Source organism: Brachycentrus maculatus, unplaced genomic scaffold, assembly GCF_059751285.1.
Source record: "Brachycentrus maculatus isolate JH-2025_06_01 unplaced genomic scaffold, ASM5975128v1 h1tg001184l, whole genome shotgun sequence".
Lineage (NCBI taxonomy): Eukaryota > Metazoa > Arthropoda > Insecta > Trichoptera > Brachycentridae > Brachycentrus > Brachycentrus maculatus.
In genome coordinates this window covers 26230-54159 of record NW_028281871.1, presented here as the reverse complement: position 1 = coordinate 54159, position 27930 = coordinate 26230, and the positions used below count along the sequence as shown (strand labels likewise).

The following is a 27930-nucleotide window of genomic DNA, read 5'->3' as shown; positions in this document are numbered from 1 at the left end:
TACAAGGTTTATTTTAAAATGGAAATCGCGATAAAATGCTCTACGTATGATATGTCCTTGTAAAGAATTTTATTATGAATGGGTTCAAGCCATGTATGTGCTTGCGTTCATAAATATTGTCATTGAAATGAATCGTTGTTTTCTATAAATGAAATCGTTCAAATTGGTCGTGTTATGTTGGGAAATTATAAAAAAAATCTAGACGGTTATAAATAAATTAAAAAGCAATTTTTTATTTCAATTTCGTTATTAAATAAATCGACTCATGGCCGTTACACAATAAAGGTATAATAAAGTATTTAAAAAAATAATAATTAGAACCTTTCTACTTTATTCATATCAGTTCTAGAAATACTATATTTAAAAGAGAACCATTTTTGCGTTGGCGTAAATATAGCATAATTTGAAGAAAATAATACTATAAATAAAATATTTATTTTCTTTCAAGATCAAAACTCATTAAAAATTTAATAATATGAGATTTTTTTGTTTGTTTTGTATCTTTACATATCTACCTATCATACACTTCTCTACAGTTGGTTCATAATTCATTATATTTAAATAACATAAAAAATCACATAATAGTTAACACAAACTAATACATATTATTTTTTGACATAGATGAACTAGAATATGGAAGTCTGGGCATTTACGGGGCTTACGACCGTCATAGGCTGGTTTAAGTAATCACTTTACACACGTGTAACATTCACCAATTCTACCCATGATTGACAACCACTATACTCAAATTCTCGGAACTTTTATTTATATGGTTCAATCTTGAAACATACTGCTCGAATCACTAGAATTTCACTAGAGACATCTATTGGTGAGATGAAATTAAAACATACTTAAAAATTACTATGAACAAGTTGAAGAAAGGCGCGGTATTAACCACTTTTGTACAGATCAGCGGAAGAGCTAGGTACTCTTAGGGCGTTTGTCCACTATACGGGATTTCACCGTTCGGCAGTCCGGTTTTGCAAAATGAAAACGACTACGACAGTTTAGCGTGATCGAATTTACGTGCAACGTGTTTACGCACCGATCGAGAGCTCCGATCCGAAGAAAGATGGACAAAAGCACAAGCCAATCCAAGCCAATCATCGTTTTAAAACGCTAACTGACGTGCCGGACGGTAAAATTACACGGAATTCCGGGTAGTCGACAAGGGCCCTTAGATTGGGTCCTAGTTCCGACTTTCCAGATCAAATAACATCTGAAGTGTTCTCATTTTTGCTTCATTGATTAGTTCTGGTTTTAGCCTCTTCAATGACATGGATATGCTTCTGAAGAATAAGTCGACCTCGTCGTCCCGGTTCTGGCTGAAGCTCATGACGACCTCTTGTCTCTCGGGGCATTTGGTTTCTGCCTCCGTCAATTCAGTGGTGTTCTCGGTCACTTTTTGCCGTTTCTTTGGCGGTCGGTACGTGTCGGCAATCGATTCTTCGTTTTGCATGGAGGTGTCGTTTATGTTATCCCAGGTCCATTGCGCGTCCGCTTTCTTCATGGTGGCGCTTTCGTCCAAAGGGTCGTCGCCGTCATAGTTATTTGCATTTGTATCATCACACTCGGTGTTGCTACTTCTGTCAATAAAGTAAAAATACTATCATTAATATTTAAAGCAGTAACTTTATTACAACATTTAGAGTGTGTCCAAATACTTGTTTACAAATCTGGCTTATCTCCCCAATTAGGAGTTATTTTTTTACATTTTTTTGACATCTCAACATGAATGAAGAAGAATACGGAAGTCTGGGCGTTTACGGGGCTTACGACCGTCATAGGCTGGTTAAAGTGATCACTTTACACACGTGTAGCACTCACATAACATAAAAAAGCTTCTCTCATCTCACCATAGATGGTCTTAGTGAAATTCAAACACCATGTTTCGACATCGATCAATATACAATATATAGGAAGTTCCAAGAATTTGAGTAGTGTGGTTGTCAATCATGGGTAGAATTGGTAAATGTTACACGTGTGTAAAGTCACTTAAACCAGCCTATGACTGTCGCAACCCCCGTAAATTCCCAGAACTCCATATTCTTCTTTATGTTGAGATGTAAAAAAAATATACTAACTTTATGGTCAGACGTGTCAGTTTTGTTAGTATATGACCATTCACCGAGATTTTGGTTTACCGGTTTCGAGACGTACCCGTCTCTTCGTCAGGTAATCACTTCACCAGCATGCGAGTGACGCTACACACACCTACACATATTACTGATCACATGAGTCAGGCCAGAGGCCAAGAAGTGCGTGCTGGTCTTCGGATGTGATAAATATTTTAGCGTGCGTGTAAGTGCTTTCGTAATAGTGTCTTGAAACCGGTGTACCTACTAAAATTTTGGTAAATGGTTATACATACATATACCAACGTAACTAGCATTTAAAAAAATACACATTTCTAATCCGCCTCCATAGTTTAGTTAGTAGCGCATTTGATTACCGCGCTGAAGGTCCCGGGTTCGATATAGAGATGGATCGAAATACATATTCATGAATTTTCACTCTGACATTGAAACAATATCACTCTGGATCGATGATACACCTGCATCGCTTCAAGCTTTCCGAGAATGACAGCTGTACGTGTGATGATGAGACACCTCAAGATGTCCCTCACCCCCCCTTTGCCCCATTTCAGCTTTCAAAGACAACAGTTGGAGGTGCGTTGCAGGAACCTGGTTGAGGACCTATCCGACATCGGATCTGTGTTAGTTCGTAAGGAACTCTCACAAGAGGTGGTTTCATATGTGATCAAAGTGAAGGACATTGGTACCATAAACCAGCTAGGACACAAACTCCCTTCTAACGGAAGGTCTGTTGACGACAGCCAACAGTCCGACTTCTCCTGGGAGTTTTATGTGGTTTTCTCCCAGCAATGAGCAAATGCTGTGAACTTCCTGATTGGCTCACACTAGAATGTCCCTCCTTTTCACAACACAGAATAAATTAAAAGGTGTTTTTAGCTAGGAGAAACAAAAATCCAGTTATTAAACTATAAACCACGCACATAAGCAATTAGCAAGGTAAATAATAAATACAACTCCTATCATCCTGAACTAAACTGAAAAATATCACCCTGGACTGAAGCGCCTTGCCTTGATCTTGCCTTCAAAACGCCTTATAGGCTACATACGAAAATGGTCCTAATCAGGGTTTTTTTAGTAATATTTTTTGTTGATATATTGGAGAATATATATTCTGTTATCAATTATTATGAAATTTGATATTAATGTACAGTACTATCTGCAAAGGAGCGGGGAGAGGGGTAGAGAGGAAAGATCAAGTCAGAAAAGAAGATTATAAATTTGTGAAATAATTGGAAAAAATAAAATAATTGGAAAAATAACTCATACGTCACCGTGATAAACTGATAAACAAACACGGCGTTGACAATGACAAATAGCGTGACTAAGCCTTTAATTATCGTTATCATTTTGTAATAATAATGATTTTGGGTAATTTAGATACCGTCATTTTCGTAAAATACCGACTCAATATTGCTGCGGTGAGGTAAACAATGTTTACAAGGAATTAATTAACAAATTGGAAATTTTCACGTTTTACTTGAAAGTTCATTAAAAAAAACATTAGACGATTGGTTAAGAGGGAAGAGAGATATGAATAATTTAAGTTTGTGTACATTTCTTTTGCTTTATATGCGTTTTGATATTCAATGCAGTAAAACCTCGATATAACGGACCTCTATGTAATGAACTTCGGATATAACGGACGAAAAATCCGGTCAAATAATTGACAATTCGTCAGATAACGAAGTTCAACTATATTATAAGCATTTTCGTAATTTTAGAGAGTTGATAAAAAAAAAACAGCGAATTCCAAAAGAAACTCTTTGGTAGTATATATTTTTTTAAATAAATGAGTTGATCCTGTAGGATTTCGTGGATTTACTTACTCACGATGCTTGCGTTCAACTTGGGAAAGGAAGGACAGCATATCTGCTAGTGGCCATTTCTTCCCATGCCTGGATGTAATACTTCCCGTTCTCTTTTCTCTTTTTAGATAAGTGTCCTTGATGTTCCTCCATCTCTTTTTGCAATCTCCTTCTGCGGTGGATTACACAAGGAAACGGAATCATTATTTCAATACAAAGATAACACGATAGCCACATTTCATCTCTCTGTTTTGATTTAAGTCGAAAAATCTTCGTCAGTCAATACTTATGTGTTCCAAATCAGCTCTGTCATGAAGTTACACCACGTCTCTTGTGAATTACTAATGCTTCATTTAGGGTAGACTACCCTTAAATAGCTGCTGATAAGCAAAACGATTATGTTCATGGAAAACATCTGAAATGTGCACTATGACCGAACTTGAAAAGATAATGAAGGGCTGGTAAGGTTGTGGAGAGCAGATGGAAGGGCCATTACAATAAATGAAGAAGAATATGGAAGTTTGGGTATTGACAGGGCTTATGACCACAAGATGGACCCCAAGAATTCTACGATGGAGACCTTGGGATGGAACAAAAGAGGTGTCGGAAGACCCAAAAATGGTCCGACGACATAGTCGCTGTGGGGGGTAGAAACTGGCTGCAAGCAGCAACCGATCAGAGGAAATGGAAAGAAGGGGAAGAAGCATTTATCCAGCAGCGGAGGTCAGAGGGCTCATGAAGAAGAAGAAGATGACCAATTACAGGATGTCAGATTGCCGGTAAATATTGTGTTTGATTTGACGTTATTTCTTTTACCTGATCTCTCGACGAACTCCGCTATTTCCCTCCACGCATCATCTTTAACCGCCACATTCTTGTACATCGGGTTATTCCCATCATAAATACAAGGAAAATTCGACACCAATTCTACCAGTTTCTCGTCTTCTTCGACAGTGAATAAGACTTTCTGGTTATGAAACATTTTAAAATATTTTTTTGTACTAAAAAATCCACGTACACCCATGGGTCACTGCTCTCAAATCATAAATTTACATTTCACAGTTTAATTGAAGCAACTTTGAGGTAGTATTTTACGAGAAAAAACCTTATATTAATTCATTATTATTATTCAACCATGCCGGCCGCGCGTCTCTACTTGGCTGGCGGTCGACGCAGACTGGCGACGCGCGACGCAGCGAATATTTCATTCCTACGAAGGGTAGGGTATGCGCTAGACGCAGCGTGCTGACGCAGTATCGCTGTCACGACGAAACGGAATATTTCATAATACAATGCAATAGATGTATGTAATAAGAAGTGGGCAGGACGAATCCATTTATAAATTAATTAGCTCGATTAGTTGTTGAACTCACGTTATTACGTCACAGGTGCGGTGGATCGGTTTTGAAAGCAATTTAGCTGCAGTAGTGCAAAAGAGGGTATTCAGTTGACAAAAATTGATCAGGCAATCGGACATAAGGATATATCGGATTTGGTAGTCTTATTTGGAGAATGTGACAAAACGAATTAGACAAATAAATGAGCTATGTGACGGATCTAGATATGCTATAAATCCTCGTACATAATAGGCAAGGAAACATAGAAATGTTTCCTTGCAACTAACAAATATATGAAAAAAAGTCTATAGCTGGTGTGGGTGTTTGAAATATTTAGGGGTAGAATAAACGTACACAATTAATTCGTACATGGGCGCATACGTCTTTTTATTAGTCGTTTTTAAGGAATTCGATCTTAAATGTGACAGTATTGCGTCAGCCGGTTTTTGAGAAATTCTGCTTTTACGATGACGCAACTCAAAAGCGACGAGAAAATACAAATTACCATAATGCCCATTCCACAAAATCACGATCCCTTAGAGTTGTATGGCTTAAAATAGTAAAAAAAAAAACTAGTATGAACGAGAATATTTTGAGCAAAAAATAAGGGAATTTAGGTAGTTATGTCATGTTTATAAGAAGTTTTACATTGTTCTATCCTCTCTAGCGACTTTTTCGAATTTATCGAGTAAAAAAAAGTGACGACATTGTCTAGGTATTTTGCTCAAAACATGTTTTTGAGGCGATTGGAATCTTATGTAAATACCTACCTACGTTTTATTTTTCCAATTCATAACAAAAAACAGATGATTCGCAAACGGATCGGTATTTCAGTATTTACAACGTTGCCAGCTCAACATTTTGCAGACAGACAGCTGTGCGCTCGCGCTTGGCGCCCGGAGGATAACGATTTTCCCCGCTGCGGCATATTCCGTCGGCCATTTTGACCTTCTTGGAACGGGAACGGCATTGCTTCTAGAATCTATTGATGCAACGTACAGCTGGGAGTCTTATTATACATATATAATTTATTTTATTAGTAATATTCACAAAAAAGCATGCAATACTACGAATAACATTATAACATAGCTCAAGCGAATTACACAAAAAAACTTAATCTAATGGTATGTGAGATTTTCATCACGTAATTTTACATGATCCTTCAGACGAATGTGCGACAAAACAATGTATGATAGATGTTGGAATAGTGAAATAAGGAAAGAATGCAAGCCATAAGGAAAGAATAAGCATTGTCGATAAAATTGAGAAAGGTGTATGTATTGAGATTGTTTGGTTAGTTACTAAGTAGTTATTTTTTTGACATCTCATCAAACATGAAGAAGAGTATGGAAGTCTGGGCATTTACGGGACTGACGACCGTCATAGGAGATAATCCAGATTTTGTGAACAAGTATTTGGACACACTCAAAATGTTGTACTTAGTAGTTAGTTTACGAAATTTAACAAGATTTCAAAAATGCTACCTTATGCTTTACATTTCTGATGATATTATGTTTAATACCTTTTTGGTTTATGTGGTTTTCTTACTGAATTTCATTTAGCATAAGCATTAACAATTCATTTGTACTATATTTGTATTAAATTCATTGTTGTAAATTCTGAATTCAGCGTAAGTGATAATTTCATTAATTAAAGTATTTCATAAAATATTTCATATTTCAAATGACTCCCAGCTGTACACTTATGACGTCACTGAGATGACGAATTTTGTTTTACCTTATTTTACCAGTTAAATCTTTGTAAAATCTTTATTTTAAGTATGTAGTATTATTACAATATTTTTTTAACACATATTGATGAAATAAAATGTCCAAATTATGGTATTTTTAATGATTTCATTGGTACTACTTGAAAATGGTTCGCGGAGTAATTCAAATGGTATAAATACGACACAAAATGGCCGACGCGTATCATTCGCCTTCCAACCGAGCTCGAGACAGTGAGACTGCGCAAGTGTGTTCCTTGAAAAAAGTTTTTGTGAAAGTTACTAGTTATCCAAGTTGTCTTGGAGGAGCCGAAAAGGATACACGATTCAGGTGTGTTTAAACTGTTTGTTAAAATATTGATACCGAGGAGGTTTATTCTCGTATTCAATCTTTAACTGTCGGGTAATCTGCGGTCGTCCATCTTGGATTTTGACCCGACCCTGGGAGTGGACAACAAGATGGCGGACATTGCCGCGGACGCCTACGCCAGCAGTTCCCGAACAAAGACGGAGTCTCTGACCAAGTGGATATCCAGCGTGAGGAGCAAGGCCGTGAAAGCGAGGAGACAGAAGAAAAGCGAGCTGCGGAGGGTGGCCATTTTGTCCTTGACGCTGAGGAAGGCCGAGGACGAGCTGATGCGGAAGCAGAGGGCGCGTGCGCAGCGATGGGCGCGGCTGAAGGCGTCTCTCAAGGCGGACTGCGACGCCGCTAGACAAGAACCACCGGCGCCCGACATGTGGGACGAAGAAATCAAAAGCATAGATAATTTTTTCAATAACTTAAACAATGTGAAAATTCCCGAAGCCGCCAGATAGGCGAACTTTAACTAGTCACTTTTGTTTGTTTATTTTACGGGTATCATGCCTAGAATACCAAATAACTGCGCTGTGAATTAGATTTGAGACTATGAAGGATGTTTTTTGGCTTACAGTCTCACTTTCCCGAGGCCGGCGGGGCACGACGGGCAGGGGCCGCCGAGGGGCGCCGACAAGGGTTTGTAGATTGAAGTATCGTTCGCATTTATATTCTATCTGTTTCAGATAACAAGTATCTTTAATGTACTTTTCGATTCACATTGAATCTGCTTGTAAATAATTTTAATAAAATAAATTTTTATTTTGAGAAAAAAAAATTGCCTCATTTATTTTTGAACACTTATCTGGTTGCCTTTAAAACTTTTCATGGGTGATGACGGAGTGTCACCGCCGCAGCTGCTGCCCAGGCTCGCGCAGGCCTCCCGGACGCTGTTGCTACCGTCACCACCACCGACTCCGCCTTATCTCAGCCCCACACCTGATTACGTGAGATCGATAAGAGTATTGTTGAATATCATTTAATAAGATCACTTAACTTAATTTGATGTTGAACTGAAAGATATCTTTGATGTAATGAATGTTTGAAGTCGAGTTAGGGGTTAGGGACCATAACATTATACGATCTGTTTAGAAATGGCGTTCCACCAGTCTGTGGGGTGCTGTGCAGCGACAGCTCTCTGCAGCGCTGCTTACCGTACTCCGGGAGCCGGGAACGTAAGAAGTGTCTGCAGACCGCCTCGTAGTCCAGGCGGGATAATTTTACTTATTGCAGATAGAAGCTATCGGCTTGCCGTTGCCGGTCTCGTACCGTGCGTGTTCTGAGACAGCAAGTATTAACATTACATTTTAATGTTGGATGTCGTGCAATATTTGGGCCTTGCCCATCAAACTGGTAGCTGTGGTGTTCTTGTGATGCATTACAGAGTCTCAGAGTATCCTCGGCGAGTCGCGGTCAACTCCGAGGACACCCTCGATTATAAGAAAAATTTGGCTCCACGGTCGCTGTAACTGCCAAATGACTGCAGGTTTACCGAGGTAAATTTCCTGCGGGCATGTAATACTGGCGGGCTCATCTTTCTGGTCGTAGGTCGAAAATTCAACCGAGGGCGGTCCTGTCGGACTTCAGCATTCTTCCGTAGAGTGCCGGACGAATCCCCCAGCTAACTACAGGTTTTTCAAATAAAAAGTATATCCGATATTTTGTAGTTAAAAGTATTGAGTCAGCCCGAGGCGGCTGTTAGGGATTATTATTTATTTTTATACTCACAGATGCGGGCTTCTCGGTTTCAAGATCCGGAAAAGGTGGTGGTCAGGTCTGCAATACCAGAATACACATTTGTCTGCCGGACAGCTCTGAATATGTAAACACCTAAATGTAAAAAGCAAACGAAGGTAACATGAAATAAGTATCAAATGAAGAGAAGGAAATATTGGAGCGGTTACGTGCGAGATATCGAAGGAAGAATGCGAGAAGGATGCTTAAAGCCTCTGTGAGGCCCCCCCTTATCTTGGATGTATTTCAGATAGAGCAGCGCCTTAAAGTATCGGAAAAACATTCTCACACTGATAGAAAGCATTGCCACATTCGAAACACGGGACACTTGACTTGTAAATCTGCAATAGGACGTGAAAACTATGAGTAAACCTATCAAGTACCCTTATTGAAGATAAATCACTGCTATTTGGCTTTCCTCGTAAAGCTCTTCGGGACCATGTTTTGCTTATCATTCCAGAGAATTAGCACACTATGATCACTGGTTGTAAGACCTCGAGATACACGCGTAATAAGGACTTTTGAAAATGTGGAGGGAGAGGATTATTAGAGAATATAGCAGACTGCGCTCAGATGGTTTGGTTATGACCTTATCCTATATCGAGTTTCTGTTCCTTCGGGGACGCAACGTGTTGTGATTTTTCATTACAGAAATAAGTATGCTCACGAACTTCACGAGTTAAGAAATGGGATCCGATGGTCAGTTTTATCGGCATAGTTCCATGGTTGTAAAATAAGGAGTCATCTTGCGCTTCGACAATAAAGTAAATGAAACTGCAGTAAGCCGATTCTATCACTACTTCGATATGCCGTTAGCCTGCCCTTAGTAGGGCGTTACCTCTTTAAAGATTGCAGGTAGTCTGGCGGAACGGTGCGACCTCGGCCCTTCGAGCCAGTTACGCGAGTAGAACCGATGTTGCCTAGCCTTTATATCCCGAGAAGTAAGTCTGATGCAAATATACAAGTGTGGTATGCAACCTGTGTGAAGTAGCTGTCTGCTGGCAGCCAAGTTAACCCGCCCGCATGGGGCCTTGTCCTTTGCAAATGTTTACAGAAGCCGTCTGAATAATGCAAAAGCGCGTTGACCAAAATGCGAAGGTTAATTGTAAGGTATGTCCTTGTCGAGACTTGGCAGTACGTGTACCACGGCACCGGCATTGGCGTGTGGAAATCTTAAAACGAGGGTTAAATCTGAGACTGCGTAACTATAACAAAATTTGACTCTTTACACATCATTAGTCCATATTGCGGGCCGTAGTGTCCTGCCGACGTAATGGGGTCACCCCCCTTGGAATATGGTTCTTATGACAGTTTGCAGATGCGGAAAATGCTTCGGATAGATCTCAGAGTAACCGAGAAAGCTATCATTTAACGTTCGTGCCATCCACTGTAGAAATGCTTCATTAACGCCGAGTCGTCGCATTGCGGTGTCCCTGTATCCTCCGGTGCGACAGAACCCTGCGCACACAGCTCCCTGCACAGCTGTGCTTATGGTATCCGTGTAAATGAAACGAGCGCTTTACGGCAAGGTTGTACAGTTTCTGTAATCCATTACAAATAATTGTAAGTTATGTAGCTCGCAATGTTGTTAGGCGAGTAGTTTTGAGTTCAGTCGCAGGTTCGGGCAGCCCCCGGCAGAGTGGAGAGGAGAGAGGTTCGGTGACATCTCCACTTGGTGGCATCCCGCTGCCTGCTTGTCCCGGGACGCCTTCACTCGAGGTCCTTGTGTCAAATTATTACGTAAACCGATCAAACATCTGCCCCTTTGCATGCGGGGCGAATAATAAGTTGCCAACTCTGGTTGGTTGTTAGGGCCCCTAATGTATTTTTATCGCAGATCTATCCGGATGTGCGATGATACCGGCGTGTAGTGTGGACGGTTTTGCGAACAAGTCTTAACTACTAAGTCACGCAGTCTTCAATTGAGAATATGGGATTTAAAATGCTAGAAGGATGGTATAATCGGAAGGTCTCTTCAATCAAGAACAAGAAAATGTTTGAAAACCGAGGAAGATACTTGCTAACAAAAATAGTATATAATTGTTGAAAACTTGAATTTACGGAGGGAAGGATAACTAAAATGAAGTTTATTAAAGCTGTTGATAAAAGTACATGGAATAATGTAAAATAATAATACTAAATCTAGATATTTTTACCTGTAAATGGTGTCTAAGAAGGACTACAATCTGTTCTGTAAAGGTAAGCTCCGTACCGAATCGGCTCCTTAGTCAGCCCCAAGTCCGTGGAAGCAAATTTTAATTCATTTTGTTGTTTTCAGCATTCCAAATATTTATATAATATATATACATATTCATCTTGAATTAATTCAATACACTACATCGCAGTACATATCTTGGGAAACGTTTACCGTTTAATTTGACTGATGAATGAAGTATGCGGCGGTTTTGCTGAAATAACGGAGGCAGTATTAAGTTCACATATCGAGCTGAGGCGACCTTTCACAAGTTACCTGACAAATTTGTAGGATGGAGTCCGTAAATCTGCAGTATTGAGGATGTTTCGTGGTGTGGAATGAGAGTTTTGTGCAGTTATGTGAACACTTTGAAGATAGGAAGTGATGTTAGGGTAAGAGTATCATTTTTCAAAGTTCCGAGACTTTTAAAGTGATGATATATATTCCTTTTTTTTTATTACAATGCGATGTAATTTGTCATCTTGTAAAAATATTTTTAATTTGTACGAAAATTGACTAATAAAAAAAAATCATAGCTTGTTGCAAAAAAGTGTGGCAACAAGCTCAGTTTTGGTCAGCGCGAGCTGCGGGGAATGCAACTTCTAAATAAACATCGTTAGGATTTTTCTGCGGCCACTTTGGCTGCCTGTGGTGTTATTTTTTTTTCAGTAATCCATCCCTATAAAAAAAAGAATTATTTACCGATATTTGGAATAAGAGCGAAGATGAAATGTATAGAGAAATCTCATCAGTCAACCCGCCTTTTGAAGCATTACAATTTTGGATATGCTAACTGCGAGTCAAATATAATCTACACTTTGTTCCTGATCGAGGAGGCTCGATGATGCTTAGGTTAGATCATCTTAAAGAATGGTTCAAGAAAGAAGTAGGTGAAATCTCAAATACATAATTTCTTCCGAATTCAATCTACCCCCTGAAGTAATGAGAAAATCCAACATCTGGGCATCCCTTCCCGATGCTATTTTGTGGTATGAGTTCTAGTGCCGAGGAAGTGTTTGGTAGTTGTGGTTATATGGATCATTGGTGTTTGTCATAAGCGGCAAACATTCTAAATGTGCGAGGTTTCTGCGAGTGTGGTGCCATAAGTTTTATCTGGACTGACTGACCATGGAGATTGAAGAAAGCCGGGAAGCAGACATGATGGGCGTTGCGAGACAAGACAAGACTGGCAACAGCAAAGGAAACAAAAAAAAAAGAAAAAAAGCTACCCTGAGTCGCAAAAGAATTTCCATGGCGACTGTTGCAAAAGAATTGGCAACACATCGCAGAATTGGTCACAAAAGAATTTCCGTGACACATTGCAAAAAAGATTGGCAATGAAATGTTGCAAAAAATTTGGCAACGGGTGTAGCTATTTGTTTGCAGGTTTTTAGGGACACTGGACGGGCGTCGGGTGCGGCTGCGGGGCTTCGGGATAGAGTAGCGGGCGCCGGGAGCGTGTCGCCGCATCTTGAGGTCTCCGGAGCTGCCTATATCAGAATTCAAAATAGATAACTTGGTGAGCTGATATCCTTCGGGATTTCCGGAAGAAATGGTGCGGCATTTGGGCGTCAAATTAATTCTCGAAACTTGACCATTTTAGGGTTCACTCACCAATATATGGATGGCGTCAAGTACTTTTAAACTGGTTTTAACTCGCGAGCGTCTGGTAGTAGTCTATTTGACTCAATCTGAAGTCGCAGCGGTGAAGGTACTATTACCTTGCAATGAAACAATCCAGCACTTAGCTGCGTGCATATTTCTGCAGTGGAGGCAATTTTGGCACTTGGTTTCAGACACACTAAGGATTGGCATCTCCCCGGCAATTATATAGTTAGGCCTGTGCTACACCATACGAGGCTATGGATTTGACTGCCTTCGTTGGAACCAGATTATGGTAACAAGAGAAGCTACGCTATTTTTGGGCATTCTACAGAACGCAAGACTCTGACGGCACCACAAAATGTGGGCATCCTCTAAATCTAAAAGGTGCAGTGATTATTTCATATAATTTGAAGTAGTTGATTGCAATTGGCATTTCCAAGGAAGCGACATGTATTGAATGTATTGCAATGAGACATTTCTGGGAAAATGTTGGCGTTTGTGTTGATTCTCCCCCTGCGCTGTGAGGTTCTCTGATTTCAGTATTTTGGAATAGTACTCTCTGCCAGTCGGGACGATCAGGTAGTAGAAGGGTAGCGGATCCCTGCTGAAGAGAAATAGTACTAAGTCGTAGACAGATTTTATGTTAACGCTTATCACTGGAATGGAAACATTGTAATATTGCACAGGTATTTCTCATCATTCATTCATCATTATCATTTGTTTTATTTCTGATATCTTCATTGGCATACTAGACTTCTGTAAATGTTTTCAGCGAAAGCTAATGTCTGACATTTTTTGGTCACATAGTCTGGATTTGGGAACATCTGTAATCCTGTTGGTGTATGAAGCTGGCTTGTCTAGTCACATAGAGTGGAATTTTGATTTAACGCGGGATTGCATGTACCTTACAATGGCAGGCCTTCATTGGCACTGATGCACAGCTATACTCGTCAATTATGTAAAGCAAGAGTTGTCTTAAATCTGGTGTGGAGTTCTGTGCGGATATTGTTTTCTAGTGGTATCGTATGATTTTGTTTGAAAATTGAGTATGCAATCATATTTATTCGAGAGGTAGGTTGAGAATCGCATTTTTATTGTGGATGCAAAATAACCCTTACAATTTTAGCTAACTTGGTATATGTTTGTGCTAATTGTTAGCCTAAATGTTCTGTTTATCGCGGAATGATCACCGGAATAGCTGTAAATGAAGTATCCCGTAAAATCTATTAGATTTTCTTTTCCAGTTTGTTTTTATTTTATTGTTTTGCTTTGTGAGGAGGGTTTGTTGGATCTTTTCGCTTTTAGGTAGAGAATTGATATTTTATAGCACTGGAAGTTGACCTAAATGGGACTTTGCATGGGATATGACTGGTAGGTGCACTTTCTCTTCATTGTTGGAATTACCCTGAGCTAAAATAGTGGAAATTGCCTCGATTTGGATGGTGATTATGCTTTGGTGGCTCCTAACATATGTGCATTTAATATCCTTCTGAAACATGCAATACTGGACAATGGTGGAAAGTGAATGTTGAGGACTAAATTGTTTACAAACTATCGTTGCTGGAGAGGGTGGAGGAGAAAGTATTGGATAAGCATTGCAGCTTGGGATTGTGACTGATGACCCGGTCTGCCTGGGAGGTGGACTGATGACCCGGTTTACCTTTTGATATTATTAATGACTTGTAGATAATTGGATGTTAACTGGTCAGAAACTGATCAGAAAATGATCAATTTAGAGGAGCCCTGATCTTTACGACCCCTTATTGTTGACTTGTGGACCTGGATGGCTTTGGGCGATGATTGGCAGACCTGGACAGCTTCAAACGGCAACTGGCGGAATTGGATGAATGGATGTGGACTAGCAAAACTAGATAACTGGCGGAGCTAGATGATCCTGGATGACTGGATGGCGACTGGCGCAACTAGATGACCCTGGATGGCGACTGGCAGAACTTTGGACGGCGGCTGGCGGACTTGGATGACTGGTGATGGCGACGGCGACTGGCGGCCCTGGATGACCCTGGATGGAAACTGGCGGACCTGGATGACCCTGGATGGCGACATGCGGAATTAGATAATTCTTCGGACGGCAGCTGGCAGACTTCGATGACCCTGGATGACGACTGGCGGATCTGGATGACCCTGGAAGGCGACTGGCGGAATTAGATAATTCTTCAGCTTCGGATGGCGGCTGGCGGAACTAGATAACTCTTCGGCTTTGGACGGCGGCTAGTGGACTTGGATGACCCTGGATGGCGACTGGCGGAATTAGATAACTCTTCGGCTTCGAATGGCGGCTGGCAGAACTAGATAATTCTTCGGCTTTGGATTGCGACTGGCGGACTTGGATGACACTGGATGGCGACACGTGGACCTGGATGACTGGTGGACCTGCATGACGGCTGGCGGACCTGGATGACCCTGGATGACGACTGGCGGAATTAGATATCTCTTCGGCTTCGGACGGCGGCTGGCGGACTTCGATGACCCTGGATGGCGACTGGCGGACCTGGATGACCCTGGATGGCAACACCCGGAATTAGATAACTCTTCGGCTTCGGACGGCGGCTGGCGGACCTGGATGACCTTGGATGGTGACTGGGCGGACCTGGATGACCTTGGATGGCGACTGGCGGACCTGGATGACCCTAAATGGCGACACGCGGAATTAGATAACTCTTCGGCTGGCGGACCTGGATGACCTTGGATGGCGACTGGCGGACCCGGATGACCTTGGATGGCGACTGGCGGACCTGGATGACCCTAGATGGCGACACGCGGAATTAGATAACTCTTCGGCTGGCGGACTTCGATGACCTTGGATGGCGACTGGCGGACCTGGATGACCTTGGATGGCGACTGGCGGACCTGGATGACCTTGGATGGCGACTGGCGGACCTGGATGACCTTGGATGGCGACTGGCGGACCTGGATGACCTTGGATGGCGACTGGCGGACCTGGATGACCTTGGATGGCGACTGGCGGACCTGGATGACCCTAAATGGCGACACGCGGAATTAGATAACTCTTCGGCTGGCGGACCTGGATGACCTTGGATGGCGACTGGCGGACCCGGATGACCTTGGATGGCGACTGGCGGACCTGGATGACCCTAGATGGCGACACGCGGAATTAGATAACTCTTCGGCTGGCGGACTTCGATGACCCTGGATGGCGACTGGCGGACCTAGATAACCTCAGACGGCGACTGGCGGACCTAGATAACCTCAGACGGCGAATGGCGTACCTGGATGACCCTGGATAGTGGTTTACCAACTTGGGTGACCCTAGATGGCGACTGGCGGAATAAAATAACTTAAGATAGCGACTGTCTGCCCTGGATGGCGATTGGCGGACTTGGTTGACCCTGGATGGCGACTGGCGGACCTAGACAACCTCATACGGCGACTGGCGGACCTAGATGACCCTGGATGGCAACTGGCGGAATAAAATAACTAGGATAGCGATTGGCTGACCTGGATGACCCTGGATGACTGGCTGGATGGCGATTGGCGGACTTGGTTGACCCTAGATGGCGACTGACGGACCCGGATAACTCTGGACGACTGGATGGCGACTGGCGGACCTGGATGGCGACTGGCGGACCTGAATGGCGACTGGCGGACCTGGATGGCAACAATGACTACATTACTACATGACTGCATTAATGACCCCCATATGTGATGCAAATGATGTTCTATTTAATTAACTGATAACCACTATATGATGCTACTCATCAGTAGTCATCAAGGGTCATCACGGGTCATCACCCCTTATGTGGTGCAACTGATGTTCCAATTTAATTCACTGATTACTACATGATGCAACTGATGACCACTACATGATGCAACTGATGACCACTACATGATGCAACTGATGACCACTACATGATGCAACTTATGACCACTACATGATGCAACTGATGACCACTACATGATGCAACTGATGACCACTACATGATGCAACTGACGACCACTACATGATGCAACTGACGACCACTACATGATGCAACTGACGACCACTTCATGATGCAACTGACGACCACTTCACGATGCAACTGACGACCACTTCATGATGCAACTGACGACCACTTCATGATGCAACTGATGACCACTTCATGATGCAACTGATGACTACTACATGATGCAACTGATGACCCCTTATATGATACAACTGATGTTCTATTTAATTCCCTGATGACTTCTACATGGTGCAACTGATGACCCCTTCATGATGCAATTGATGACTACTACATGATGCAACTGATGACCCCTTATATGATACAACTGATGTTCTATTTAATTCCCTGATGACTACTACATGGTGCAACTGATGACCCCTTATATGATACAACTGATGTTCTGTTTAATTCACTGATGACCACTACATGATGCAACTGATCACCCCGTATGTGATACAACTGATGTCATATTTAATTCAACGATGACCGATTACTACATGATGATGCCACTGATGCCCTTTTTTTCACGGATGTCAACTACATGGTGCAACTGATGATGACCTATTTCAACTACTGATGTGCCCTATTTCACCGATGGCTACTACTACTACATGATGCTGATTAATTTTTCTACGACTGATGGCCTCCCTGTTTCACTGATGGCTACTACATGATGATGATAATTTAACTTTGTATGACTCGTATTTTACTAATATGATGCTACTGATGCCCCTATTCTACCGATGACTACATGGTGCTGCTAATGGCCCCTACTTCACTGACGGCCACTACATGATGCTACTGACTCCCATTTCATTGATGGCTACTACTGATGACACTATTGTGATGTTTCGAAGATGCTTCTCTATCTTTATGATGCTAAACTGACCCCTGTGTGATATTCATACCATGAAATTAATGTAATGTACTTATGCTACAGAATTATAATCGTAATTTATAGTACTTTTTTAAAATTTATTTTTACGACTCATTTTATACAGTAAACAAGGATTTAATGCAAATTTAGTATTTTTATTTATTAAATTTTATCTTTTAATAAAAAAACAAATTATAATCTATTTTGTGTATTATTCCTTTCATCTGAAATAACATAAATGAAGTGGTTGACCAGTTTTATTCCTTAAATGCAGAAGACAAAATTTGCAAAATAAAATACATTTCTTACATACACCATCCTTACTTAAATGGACCTGTGCTCTAATATTTCTCAGCAGTACAGAGTACTATTGAAATTTGTCCCACGGCGTTTCCAGATCTGGTGCAGAAGCATAATTTTTTTTATTTCTTTATGGTAGACCCTTTTGCAAAGCAATTTTACATGTGCAGAGTATTGGTAAGTGTCATGCGCACATTTATGACAATTCCTTGTGGATTTAACAGCCTAATGAATAGCTTCCCACCCTGGGCAGGTCATGTGGTACGTATGTTTGAGAATGGATGGATGAAAGTGCTTGACTGGAGGCCAGATGCAGAGGGATGGGTAGGCCTTAGACAAGATAGTTCGATGATATTAAAAAGTGGTGGGCCTGCACTAGGAGAGATGCGTCTAACAGGGAACTGGAAGTCCAGGATCCCTCCTGCCTCCTGGCCTTTGTTCGATGCTGGACACAAGAAGAAGGCTGAAGTAACGTAAGTATTCCCACCAGTCATGTATAACGAATATATTTTTAAACCAGTGATGTACATGTATGTGTTAAAATGTTTGATATACAGTATCGCTCACTCCTTTCAACAATGTCATATCGCTCACTCCTTTCAAGAACGTCATAAATAAAAAATTGTCAATTTTCAGTTGTGCATGTTTTTGGAATGCCAAGAAAATTTACTATATCCCAGCAAAAGCGGCATATTTTTAACTTAATATTTACTCGCTACAAGGCAGAAAATCTTGTTTTTGCATTTTGAAGAAAAGGTATTGTTTGATTATTTTTTTAAATATACTTAATATTTTTCAAATGGAGAAAAAACCTTCAGGTTTTACATAAAAAGATCTGTTGCACAATAAAAAGTTCAATAAGTGGCTTGATATTTATTTTTAATAAATTGTGTATTTATAGTAAATTTTTAAACTTTAAAAACGTTCTCCTGAAAAATCAAGTTTTTTGATTTATGACGTTCTTGAAAGGAGTGGGCGATATATCAAAAATTTTTCAGGAGATCGTTTTTAAAGCTTAAGAATATAATAAAATGTATTAAAAATAAATATCAAGCCGCTTATTAAACTTTTTACTGTGCAACAGATCTTTTTAGGTGGAACCTGAATGTTTTTTCTCCATTTGAAAAATATTTAGTTTATTTAAAAAAAAAAAATTTAACAATACCTCTTCTTCAAAATGCAAAAACAATACTTTCTGCCCTGTAGCGGGCAAATATGTAATAAGTTAAAAATATGCTTCTTTTGCTGGGATATAGTACATTTTCTGGGCATTCCGAAAACATGCACAACTGAAAATTTACGATTTTTGATATATGACGTTGAAAGGAGTGAGCGATATCTACAAAATTTTTGCGTATTATCTATGAGCCAAGTCATGCATCTTGTTATAAAAACTGAACTATATCCATTTGCACGCTCTTCAGCATCGCCAATTTAAGGTAATCTCGAAAAATTTTTAAAACCAGTTGTGCAACTTTAACTGATGAAATAGATTTAGAAAAATTAAGTAAGTGAAAAGAAACTCAAATCTAGCATTGATAAATTGCTTTTATTTAAAATAAAATTGAAAATAAAATTTGATTTATGTGTCCAAATGAATAATTTTCATTGTTAACATTTTTCAAAATGGTTACTCCTATACAAATACGTTTTTGTTGGTTCAATGTGTGTTTTCTTCTCACATCACACACAGAAGGTATTGTAATTATTTTTAAAAAATATACTAAATATTTTTCAAATGGAGAAAAAGCATTCAGGTTTTACCTCAAAAGATCTGTTGTACAGTAAAAACTTCAATAAGTGGGTTGATATTTATTTTTAATACCTTTTATTATATTTTTAAACTTTAAAAACGATCTTTTCAGGAAAAATCAAGTTTTTTGATACATGACGTTGTTGAAAGGAGTGAGCGATATACTCTCTCCTCTAAATATTTTCTCATCTGTGCCAGTGAAAATGTCATCGTGTGGAAGATATGTCCTATATCAGTGATCGCCACATGGTAGCTCGCCGAGGCTTTTCGGTGGCTCGCATAGGATATTAAATTTGCCTAGTAAATTTTTGTTATTACATTTATGTTTAATCACACCTATTTTCAATTATTATTTTGTTTAAAGTATGCATTTTTTGTTTTATTGATAATTTTCTGTTCTAATTTAAACTAATATAAAAATATTATGTATGGTACGATAAGGGCCGATGAAAACTATAAAGAGGGAATTTGTATAGGTACCTCTCCAGATAAGTTCAATTTCTGAAAGTAGCTTACATGCTTATTGAGTTTGGAAACCACTGCCCTTTATCAAACAATAAAATGGCTCGACTGCAATTGGTGTCAAAGACTGAAGTGAGACCAATTTTTGGAATTTTTAAATTCGGTCACATCTCCCCACTACTTCACTTACTGCACTGGTTACGCTTGCCCAAAAGGGTTGAGTATAAACGCTGTCCACTCATGTATAAATCAATACATAATGTGCCTGCAGAGTATCTAAAAGATCTGTGTATTCCTGGTGAATTGGTTGATAAAATTCTTAAGTGCACATGTTTGATATATAGTTTTAGATAATTAATGTTTTGTAATTAATGAAGGGAGGTTCCTGTTCAATGTAAAATTTTAAAGGTAGATCAATAATTATACGACAAAGCCTGTTACATAATAAATTTACATGTATGTTCACATATATATTTTTGTATCTATTCACGATTCAATGAAGACAATACACAAATATGTTGTTCATTATGTCAAATGGTTATCATGGCAACGAAGTGAAAACAATCACAAGGCAAAATCTGCAGTGATTAGAGTCAGTGACGGTTACCTGTGTGATTTGGTGTGATATCTCGATTTTATATCTGTGACAGTCAAGTTGATAATTAATGGATAACCCTGAGGAGACCGCTTGGGTTTTTGATTCCTTGGTTGGGTTCCTGCACGGCCCGGTATGGAACGCTCCACTGCAGACATTTATAGAGGAAAAATCACTAAGTATGAACTTCAATTATAAATATAAAATCACTTATTAAAATGTTATTCCTAAAAGTAATTCAAAGTCCATATTAATATATATGTATGAACCTTTTGTGATATAATGTTTAAGAATTAATTGATGGGAATGTCACAGAATTTTTTATTTTTGAATTTATTATCGAGGTTTGTTTTTTTCCTTCACATTTTGTTGTACCAAATCGTTTTCCAAGATTCCAAAATCTGGGTTTCTAAAGTTATTTGTTTTTTAATATTGTTTTACAGTTATCAATGTTTTACCAAATACGGTTTTACCAACCATCAACGTTGAAACATGACAAAAAGCAATAGATGTGTATACATATTTTTAGTAATTTTGATAAATGCACTATCATACAAAATGGATTTCTCAATAAATTTATTGATACAAAGAAATACAGTTGAACCTGGATATGACATTAGTGAAACCTCTTTAAAAGAGGTGGCTTAAGATCCTGCCATTTTGCCTCTGAAAATCTCTTAATGAGAGAGATTTATCTTCTTCTTCTTTCCATGTTCGCTCCCTAGGTGGAGCATATGGCCAACACGAGACGTCTCCAAGTCACTCTGTCACGCGCCAGGCTTCCTCCCAGGTCAGTCCGGCGTCTCGAAGTTCCGCTGAGTATAGATGGTGAATGGTCGTCAGCGGCCTTCCGGGGCGCCGGAATCCTCGGGGTTGGAAGAAGAGACACGAGGGGTTGATACCCTCAAGTGGCATTCTAAGTACATGTCCCAACCATGTCCACCTTCTTCTCTTCAGGACTTCCAGTATGAGGGGCTGTTGAGTTCTTCTCCTCACATCGTCATTCCTGACGAAGTCATACCACTTTATACCCAGTATTCGCCTCAGGCATCTATTTTCAAAACTTGTTAGTTTTTTGCTTTGAGCTTTGGTGAGGTGCCACGACTCAAATCCGTACAGCAACACTGTTAGGATGCAGGCGTTAAAGAGACGACACTTGGTTTATCAGTAGCTCGGTAATGGAATTCGGCAAGATACTCTATTAGGGTCAAAAAGAAAATATGTAATTTGTTTTAATCAAAACTGTTTATTGAACAATCAATTGATTTTTCACTTCGATAGTAAAACAAGCTTTGATGTACTCAACATCATTATTTCTAATAATGAGCCGCTTAGGCTCACAGAAATAGTATGAAATGGAAATATTTGTGTAAATAATAAAAACCCAAATATTTCTGTTTTTTTTTTTTAAATTTTTATGCAGTGTTATATAATATAATATAATTTGAGTTACGACATTTTGAGTGTGTCCAAATACTTATTCACAAATCTGTATTATCTCCAATTATTAGGAGTTCTTTTTCATATTATTTTTTGACATCTCATCAAAGATGAAGAAGAATAAGTAATAAAAGTGAAAATGATATTTTCTGGCGTTTCTCATGTATCCAGGATTCGGACCTCATGTGAGGTCATATATTCTTATATTAGTATGAACTAATATAAGAGTTTCTGCTTAGTAAAAAGCTTCTTTACATCTCACCAATAGATGTCTCTAGTGAAGTTCTAGTGATTCAAGAAAAAGGTTTCTAAATTGGTTCATATATATATAGAACTTCCAAGAATTTGAGTAGTGTGGTTGTCAATAATGGGTAGAATTGGTGAATGTTACACGTGTGTAAAGTGATCACTTACACCAGCCTATGACGGTCGTCAGCCCCGTAAATGCCCAGACTTCCATATTCTTCTTCTTCTTTAATGAGATGTCGAAAAAGAATAATTTGAGTTCATTGAAACACGTGTCACAGTATAGAATAATTAGTGGTATTTACAATGTAAATGTTGAATTTTAAAACTGTTTGTTATGACTAAAATGTCTCTAAATAATAATTGTAGCATTTGAACCATTGGAAAGTGGAGAAATCCCCAATAAACAAGAGTACACAGTCATCCATGAAGAGTACAAGAATTTAGTAAGTTGTATTTATGTATAATATAGTTTTGTAACAATTTCCACATTGTTTTAGTAGTTATTTTTGGAGTATAATATTAAGTGTTGTGAATGATGTTTGAGGTGGATCTCATGTTGGGTTCGTACATGGAGGACATGGGCATAACCCCGGAGCAGTTCGAGGCGGCGTGCCAGCTGTCCCGGGAAGGCGGGGGACTGCCTCTACACTTCCATCAGCGCCTCTTCCAGCAGATCTGGGCTGCCAACGATTACAACATCTTCACAAGGATGATGGCACAGAGGAATGTGGAGCTGCAAATACAGGTAACTACAATTCTTCTCCTAGGCAGCGCAGTGGACTAGTTGGGTAGATACTTGACTACATAACTAACTGGCGCATTTGATTCCCGCCAATGTCAAAATTTATTCAATGTATATTTATTTCGATTAGACTGAAAAATCACTCATATTTATATTTACCCCACTGGGGATGAAACCTGGGAGTTCTAGCATTGTAGCTGGATGTTCCAAACACGTCAACCACGTAACCACAGAGGCAGAGAGAATTTCAGAATTTTTATAATTGTATGTATACAACTATAGAATAATTTTATTTTCTTTGTCATTATTTCCACAGATGTCAGTAGTATGAATAATTAGCTAAAGTTTAAGCAAAAAATCATCATGATTTTAGGCCACACAAATTTAGGTTTGAATTTCGGGTGCTGCCCTGCTTCAAACTGTACGCCCAACACATGCCAGCCACTATCAAAGGTATCACAGACTGTGTATATATGTGCCAGCCCCGGGTATAGACTTAATGGTGTAACCACATCTAATTTTTCATTAATCTTTTATTAACTAACTAACTAACTTACCATCATGCCGATTTCCGCAAGAGTAGGCAGATAGAATAGAATGCCACATGACTCTGTCTTTGCAAACATTCTTCGCCTCTTCCACGTTCATGCATCTCCTCATACATTCCCGCCGATTGTTTCGACTCCTAACCTGTCCGCTTTCAAGTATTTGGCATACCTGATTGTGACAGGTTTTGTGTAATCTTTTATTACGTTCATAATTTGAGCAATCGTATCTGGTACTTGTGCAATGAGCGAAGAAAAGGAATGCCCTTTATGTAATGCCTTTATGGAATGCCCTTTATGCCTTTTTTGCAATGGCAATATTTATGAGTTTGCAGTTTTTGCCTGAATGCAGACAATATCATTCATCATATTATCATTGTTGCATACTTGTGTCATTTCCCACTGTACTAAACTGTACCGTAGAACGGGGCTACTTGAACTTTGATGTGCTACTTGAGCCCAGTACAAAAAAGAGAATTAAATCTGTATTTGATCTACAATTATTTATTTATTTATTTTTTCAAAACATATTACATACATAAGTCATAAATACATATAATATTCCCGATGAGTAATTTCTATTTCTCATTTTGGGACATAAGATTAAGGTTGACAAGACTGGAACACAAATAATAAAGTAACAAAAACATTTTTTTTAAATAACCAAAACTAATACACGGCAAAAAAAAAAAAAAACAATAAACATAGGTATAATAAATAGGCATAAGAAGCATATTTAAAAGAAATAAATGAACATATCGTGACAATAAGTGTCACCTGTCAGGGAAACAATGAATCATGTCGAAACGATCATTTTTGGTCTACAATATAGACCAATTACAGATCTAAATATTTTTTTTGCACTGGGCTCAAGTAACACATCAAACTTCAAGTAGCCCCGTTCTACGGTACTTATTTTGTTAACATAACTTTATTTTATATTGTAATATTTGTAATTTCAAAATAATATTTTCTTTATAAAACAAATGTACATCTCGTCACGGGTTCTGTCTAGTGAGACGTTCATAAAAAAATAACACGTGTATTGTAAAAATTAATAATAATAAATATATAAATGAATAAATATAATGCTGAAATAAGAAATTTTACTTGACAGGCCTTGGAGCTGATAGAACAACGCAGTGGAGTGGTTCCTCACTCCTACATACACAGCCAAACCCTGACTCCAGAAGAGGATGACCAGGATGCTGTCATCATGGAGCAAGTCAAACAGTTAATATCACAAATCTTCCCAAATATTAAATTCTATAAAAATACCGGACGTGTCATTCCGTTTATAACTCAATTTATTTATTTTAAGGTTGAGTTTAGAGGAGGTGGAAGACAGATCTGCCGGAGAAGAGAGTACAAACCCTGAACCTTACATTGAAGACATTCACAAGGAGAAACAGTCCCTCATGTCCGCATTGGACAACTTCCAGAAGCACATTGTCAGCAAGGAAGTCGAAAGCAGTGATAAGATGATAAAGTCGGAACGGAAGGTTGTAGAAGTCACGGAAACACCACGTGAAAAGCAAACAGTTGAACCTGCTTCTACGGCTAAACCGTTAAAAGAAGTAAGTAGTACTTTTGCAATTTTGCGCCGTCTAAAAAAACTACGCCTCCGTGGTGTAATGGTCAGCGTGTTTAGCTACCATGCTGGAGGTCCCGGGTTCGATTCCCAGGGGGGGTGAAAAATAAATATTAGTGATTTTACACTGTAATATTTATTTAATATTACCCTGGACTGGTTCCTGAAGCGCAAGAGTGATCACCTTGCCTTCGTGTAAGTAATGATTAAGATAACACTGCGTTTATATGATGCAGTGCCCTATGCACCATTGGGGGCCGATAAGGGTTATAAGTCTTCTTCTTCTTCAAACCCTTATCCGCACCCCGATGGTGCATAGGGCACTGCATCATATAAACCCAGTGTTATCTTGATCGTTAATACATGAAGGAAGGGTGATCACCCCTCCGCTGATCACCCTTCCCCTCCGGTTATAAGTAAGTAAGTAAAAATAACTCCTCCATCCTCTTATCCTGGTCCAGTTGCGAATGTTGCGCAGCCACCATGTTTGTATACCATAGACCTATCTTCTTCTCTGTCAGCTGTCTCTCCAATGCTGGATGCAGGCATCTCCAAATTTTTTCCTCTCGTTTGGGATTTTTCGATCCGCTTACTACCCGCGATTAGGACAATGTCATCGACCCATCTTTTCTAGCGCAGCCTATTTCGCTCTTCATGTCCCATGGTCTCTACTGTAGAACTCTTGATGCTATGATGCTCACAATAGACCTATACATATATTTAATCAGAATAAAAAAGTCTTAACACATTTCAGACTAGTATTTTATACGCCTGCGGACCATTTGTGACGGGATTTGATAATTACTTAGTTAACTATAATTCCATCTTTTCTGCCTTTGAAATGAGGCCGGTACAGAAGATAAAAATACCCTTCCCGTCCTTTAGCATCAATCGACCGAATGGGTAGAGATACCTTTCTCATCCGAAGTGTGTTAATTATCGAAATAAATGTAAAAATGTGTAAACGTGTTAATGATGATCGATGCCTGCTAATGAGGTAATAACACGTATCAAACTAAAAATACGAAAATTTTGTTGATTTGGTATCTTTGCAGGATATAGAGCAGCGTCAGCAGTATCTCAAGTTGCAGAGGGACAAGCTCCTGGCCCTGAAGAAGCAGATCCGCGAGAAGCAGCTGGCCGAGTCGAGCGAGGATATATCCCCCTCTGCCCGGCCCAAGTCCTCGCAGAGTGCCCGGCTGCTCCTGGCCGGAGACCAGCCCCTCAAGCCGCAGGACTCTTCGCTGCAGCTCAGGAAGGCCTTGGCCGAGCGACTGCGCTCCGAAGTGGTCGAAAAGTCTTAAACTTCTTTCAAAAGGTTGACATTTTTCGACTGACGCAGTTCATTGTTACAATAACCGATGAGAGCATGACTGTATCCCCTAGTAGCAAATGGTGTTTATTATAATAGATATAGCCGATTGAATTAAATAACTGTTTATTTCAAATCAGTTATTAAAATACAGTAGAACCCCGGAAATCTGAACTGATTGGAGCTGTGGCCTGTTCGGATTTGGAAAAGTTTGGATCAGTCGAGAAATTTGTAAAACAGTACATACGTAGTACTTTACACTACAGCAGTTATGTTGTACGCGCCTTTTACATTTCAAACTAATATTACAGGCCTTGAGTAGCAATACAGGTACAGTACTGTATACTTTATTAACTTTTCTGTAGTTATTTAACAAAGTTTATATATATTGTATATAATAATTTTATGTAATAATAAATGTGTTCTCCAGTCTTTACTTGTTTTTTAAATGGTTTTCTTTAAAATCTTGTCTGGATTTCCCGAGATTTTGGATTTCCGTGGTTCAACTGTAACTTAACTCGGTTTTTGGGTTCTATCACTTAAAGCTAATCACACTAATAGCGAACAAATTTGGCTGCGTTTTGCATAGTTTTAGCTCCTAATATATTTGATAATTTGCCCTAAGCTGGAAGTAATTATAAACCGAGATAAAGTAACAAATATCATACCAATTGGATAACAAACAGAAGTAAGAGTTATCTATTTGTCACATCTCTAAGAGTGCTAATTGCTTGCGATTGCAGGGCTAGTTGTAATCGTACATATTAACTATTAACCCTTTGGCCGCGACTAACACATTCCCAGTGAAACCACACTGCCCTGTGACTAAATTAACACTTGTTTTTTTACCACTTGAGTACATTGTATTATATTGTGTAACTAGTTTTGGGAGAACAAAAAAGGTGTTGGCAGACTCCAAAAGAGATGGTCTGACGACATTGTCGCTGTTGGGGGTTAAAACTGGCTGCAAGCTGCAACCGACCTAAGGAAATGGAAGAAGAAGAGGCCTATATCCAGCAGCGGAGGACAGAGGGCTCATGAAGAAGAAGATGAAGAATTAGTTTTAGAAGCTACAGATGCTTCCATCTACGCTTTTGAATATAAACTCAAACTCAGTTTATATTCAAACCCGTAGATAGAAGCATCTGTAGCTTTCAAAATTAGTCATAACAATATAATATTCAAATGGTAAAAAAAAATTGTCTTATTTATATTATTATATAAATGAATACACATTCTCTGAAATAGAC

General features: G+C 39.3%; 3 protein-coding genes across 7 annotated transcripts; 2 read left to right on the top strand and 1 right to left on the bottom strand.

Annotated features, from left to right (window-relative positions):
• Positions 1–206: 206 nt before the first annotated feature.
• On the bottom strand, positions 207–6106 carry LOC148299323 (uncharacterized). Of its 2 annotated transcripts, none has more exons than XM_088276189.1 (3): positions 6013–6106; positions 3923–4073; positions 207–1586 (listed from the first exon to the last, which is right to left on the bottom strand). In XM_088276189.1, exons 2-3 carry the CDS (start codon positions 3961–3963, stop codon positions 1190–1192), a joined length of 438 nt encoding a protein of 145 aa, XP_088132315.1. In that variant the 5' UTR covers positions 3964–4073; positions 6013–6106; the 3' UTR covers positions 207–1189. The 2 variants fall into 2 exon arrangements, with proteins under 2 accessions (XP_088132315.1, XP_088132314.1); XM_088276188.1 differs by lacking the exon at positions 6013–6106 and adding an exon at positions 4718–5083.
• Positions 6107–7304: 1198 nt separating this feature from the next.
• LOC148299322 (uncharacterized) lies at positions 7305–17893 on the top strand. Of its 4 annotated transcripts, XM_088276193.1 has the most exons (5): positions 7305–11252; positions 11332–12766; positions 12851–12958; positions 13044–13538; positions 13625–17893. In XM_088276193.1, the coding sequence occupies exon 1, from the start codon at positions 7424–7426 to the stop codon at positions 7778–7780; it is 357 nt and encodes a 118-aa protein (XP_088132319.1). In that variant the 5' UTR covers positions 7305–7423; the 3' UTR covers positions 7781–11252; positions 11332–12766; positions 12851–12958; positions 13044–13538; positions 13625–17893. The 4 variants fall into 4 exon arrangements, with proteins under 4 accessions (XP_088132319.1, XP_088132317.1, XP_088132318.1 ...); XM_088276191.1 differs by having other exon boundaries at positions 13044–17893; XM_088276192.1 differs by having other exon boundaries at positions 12851–13538.
• Positions 17894–20758: 2865 nt separating this feature from the next.
• On the top strand, positions 20759–27671 carry LOC148299321 (cilia- and flagella-associated protein 36-like). The gene is made up of 6 exons (XM_088276187.1): positions 20759–20980; positions 22857–22933; positions 23035–23235; positions 24895–25010; positions 25099–25354; positions 26424–27671. The coding sequence occupies exons 1-6, from the start codon at positions 20872–20874 to the stop codon at positions 26670–26672; spliced, it is 1008 nt and encodes a 335-aa protein (XP_088132313.1). The 5' UTR covers positions 20759–20871; the 3' UTR covers positions 26673–27671.
• The last annotated feature ends 259 nt before the right edge of the window (positions 27672–27930 follow it).

What these genes read in the sequence shown, in the direction of transcription:
- LOC148299321 (XM_088276187.1), top strand. Translation starts at nt 20,872, where the DNA reads ATGGATAACCCTGAGGAGACCGCTTGGGTTTTTGATTCCTTGGTTGGG. An exon ending in TATAGAGGAAAAATCACTAA is followed by an intron (nt 20,981 to 22,856) that starts GTATGAACTTCA and finishes TAATAATTGTAG; the next exon opens with CATTTGAACCATTGGAAAGT. An exon ending in ATGTGGAGCTGCAAATACAG is followed by an intron (nt 23,236 to 24,894) that starts GTAACTACAATT and finishes TTTACTTGACAG; the next exon opens with GCCTTGGAGCTGATAGAACA.
- LOC148299322 (XM_088276193.1), top strand. Translation starts at nt 7,424, where the DNA reads ATGGCGGACATTGCCGCGGACGCCTACGCCAGCAGTTCCCGAACAAAG.
- LOC148299323 (XM_088276188.1), bottom strand. Translation starts at nt 4,925, where the DNA reads ATGGGTGTACGTGGATTTTTTAGTACAAAAAAATATTTTAAAATGTTT. An exon ending in GGAGTTCGTCGAGAGATCAG is followed by an intron (nt 4,074 to 4,717) that starts GTAAAAGAAATA and finishes AATCCACCGCAG; the next exon opens with AAGGAGATTGCAAAAAGAGA. An exon ending in GTTGAACGCAAGCATCGTGA is followed by an intron (nt 1,587 to 3,922) that starts GTAAGTAAATCC and finishes CTTTATTGACAG; the next exon opens with AAGTAGCAACACCGAGTGTG.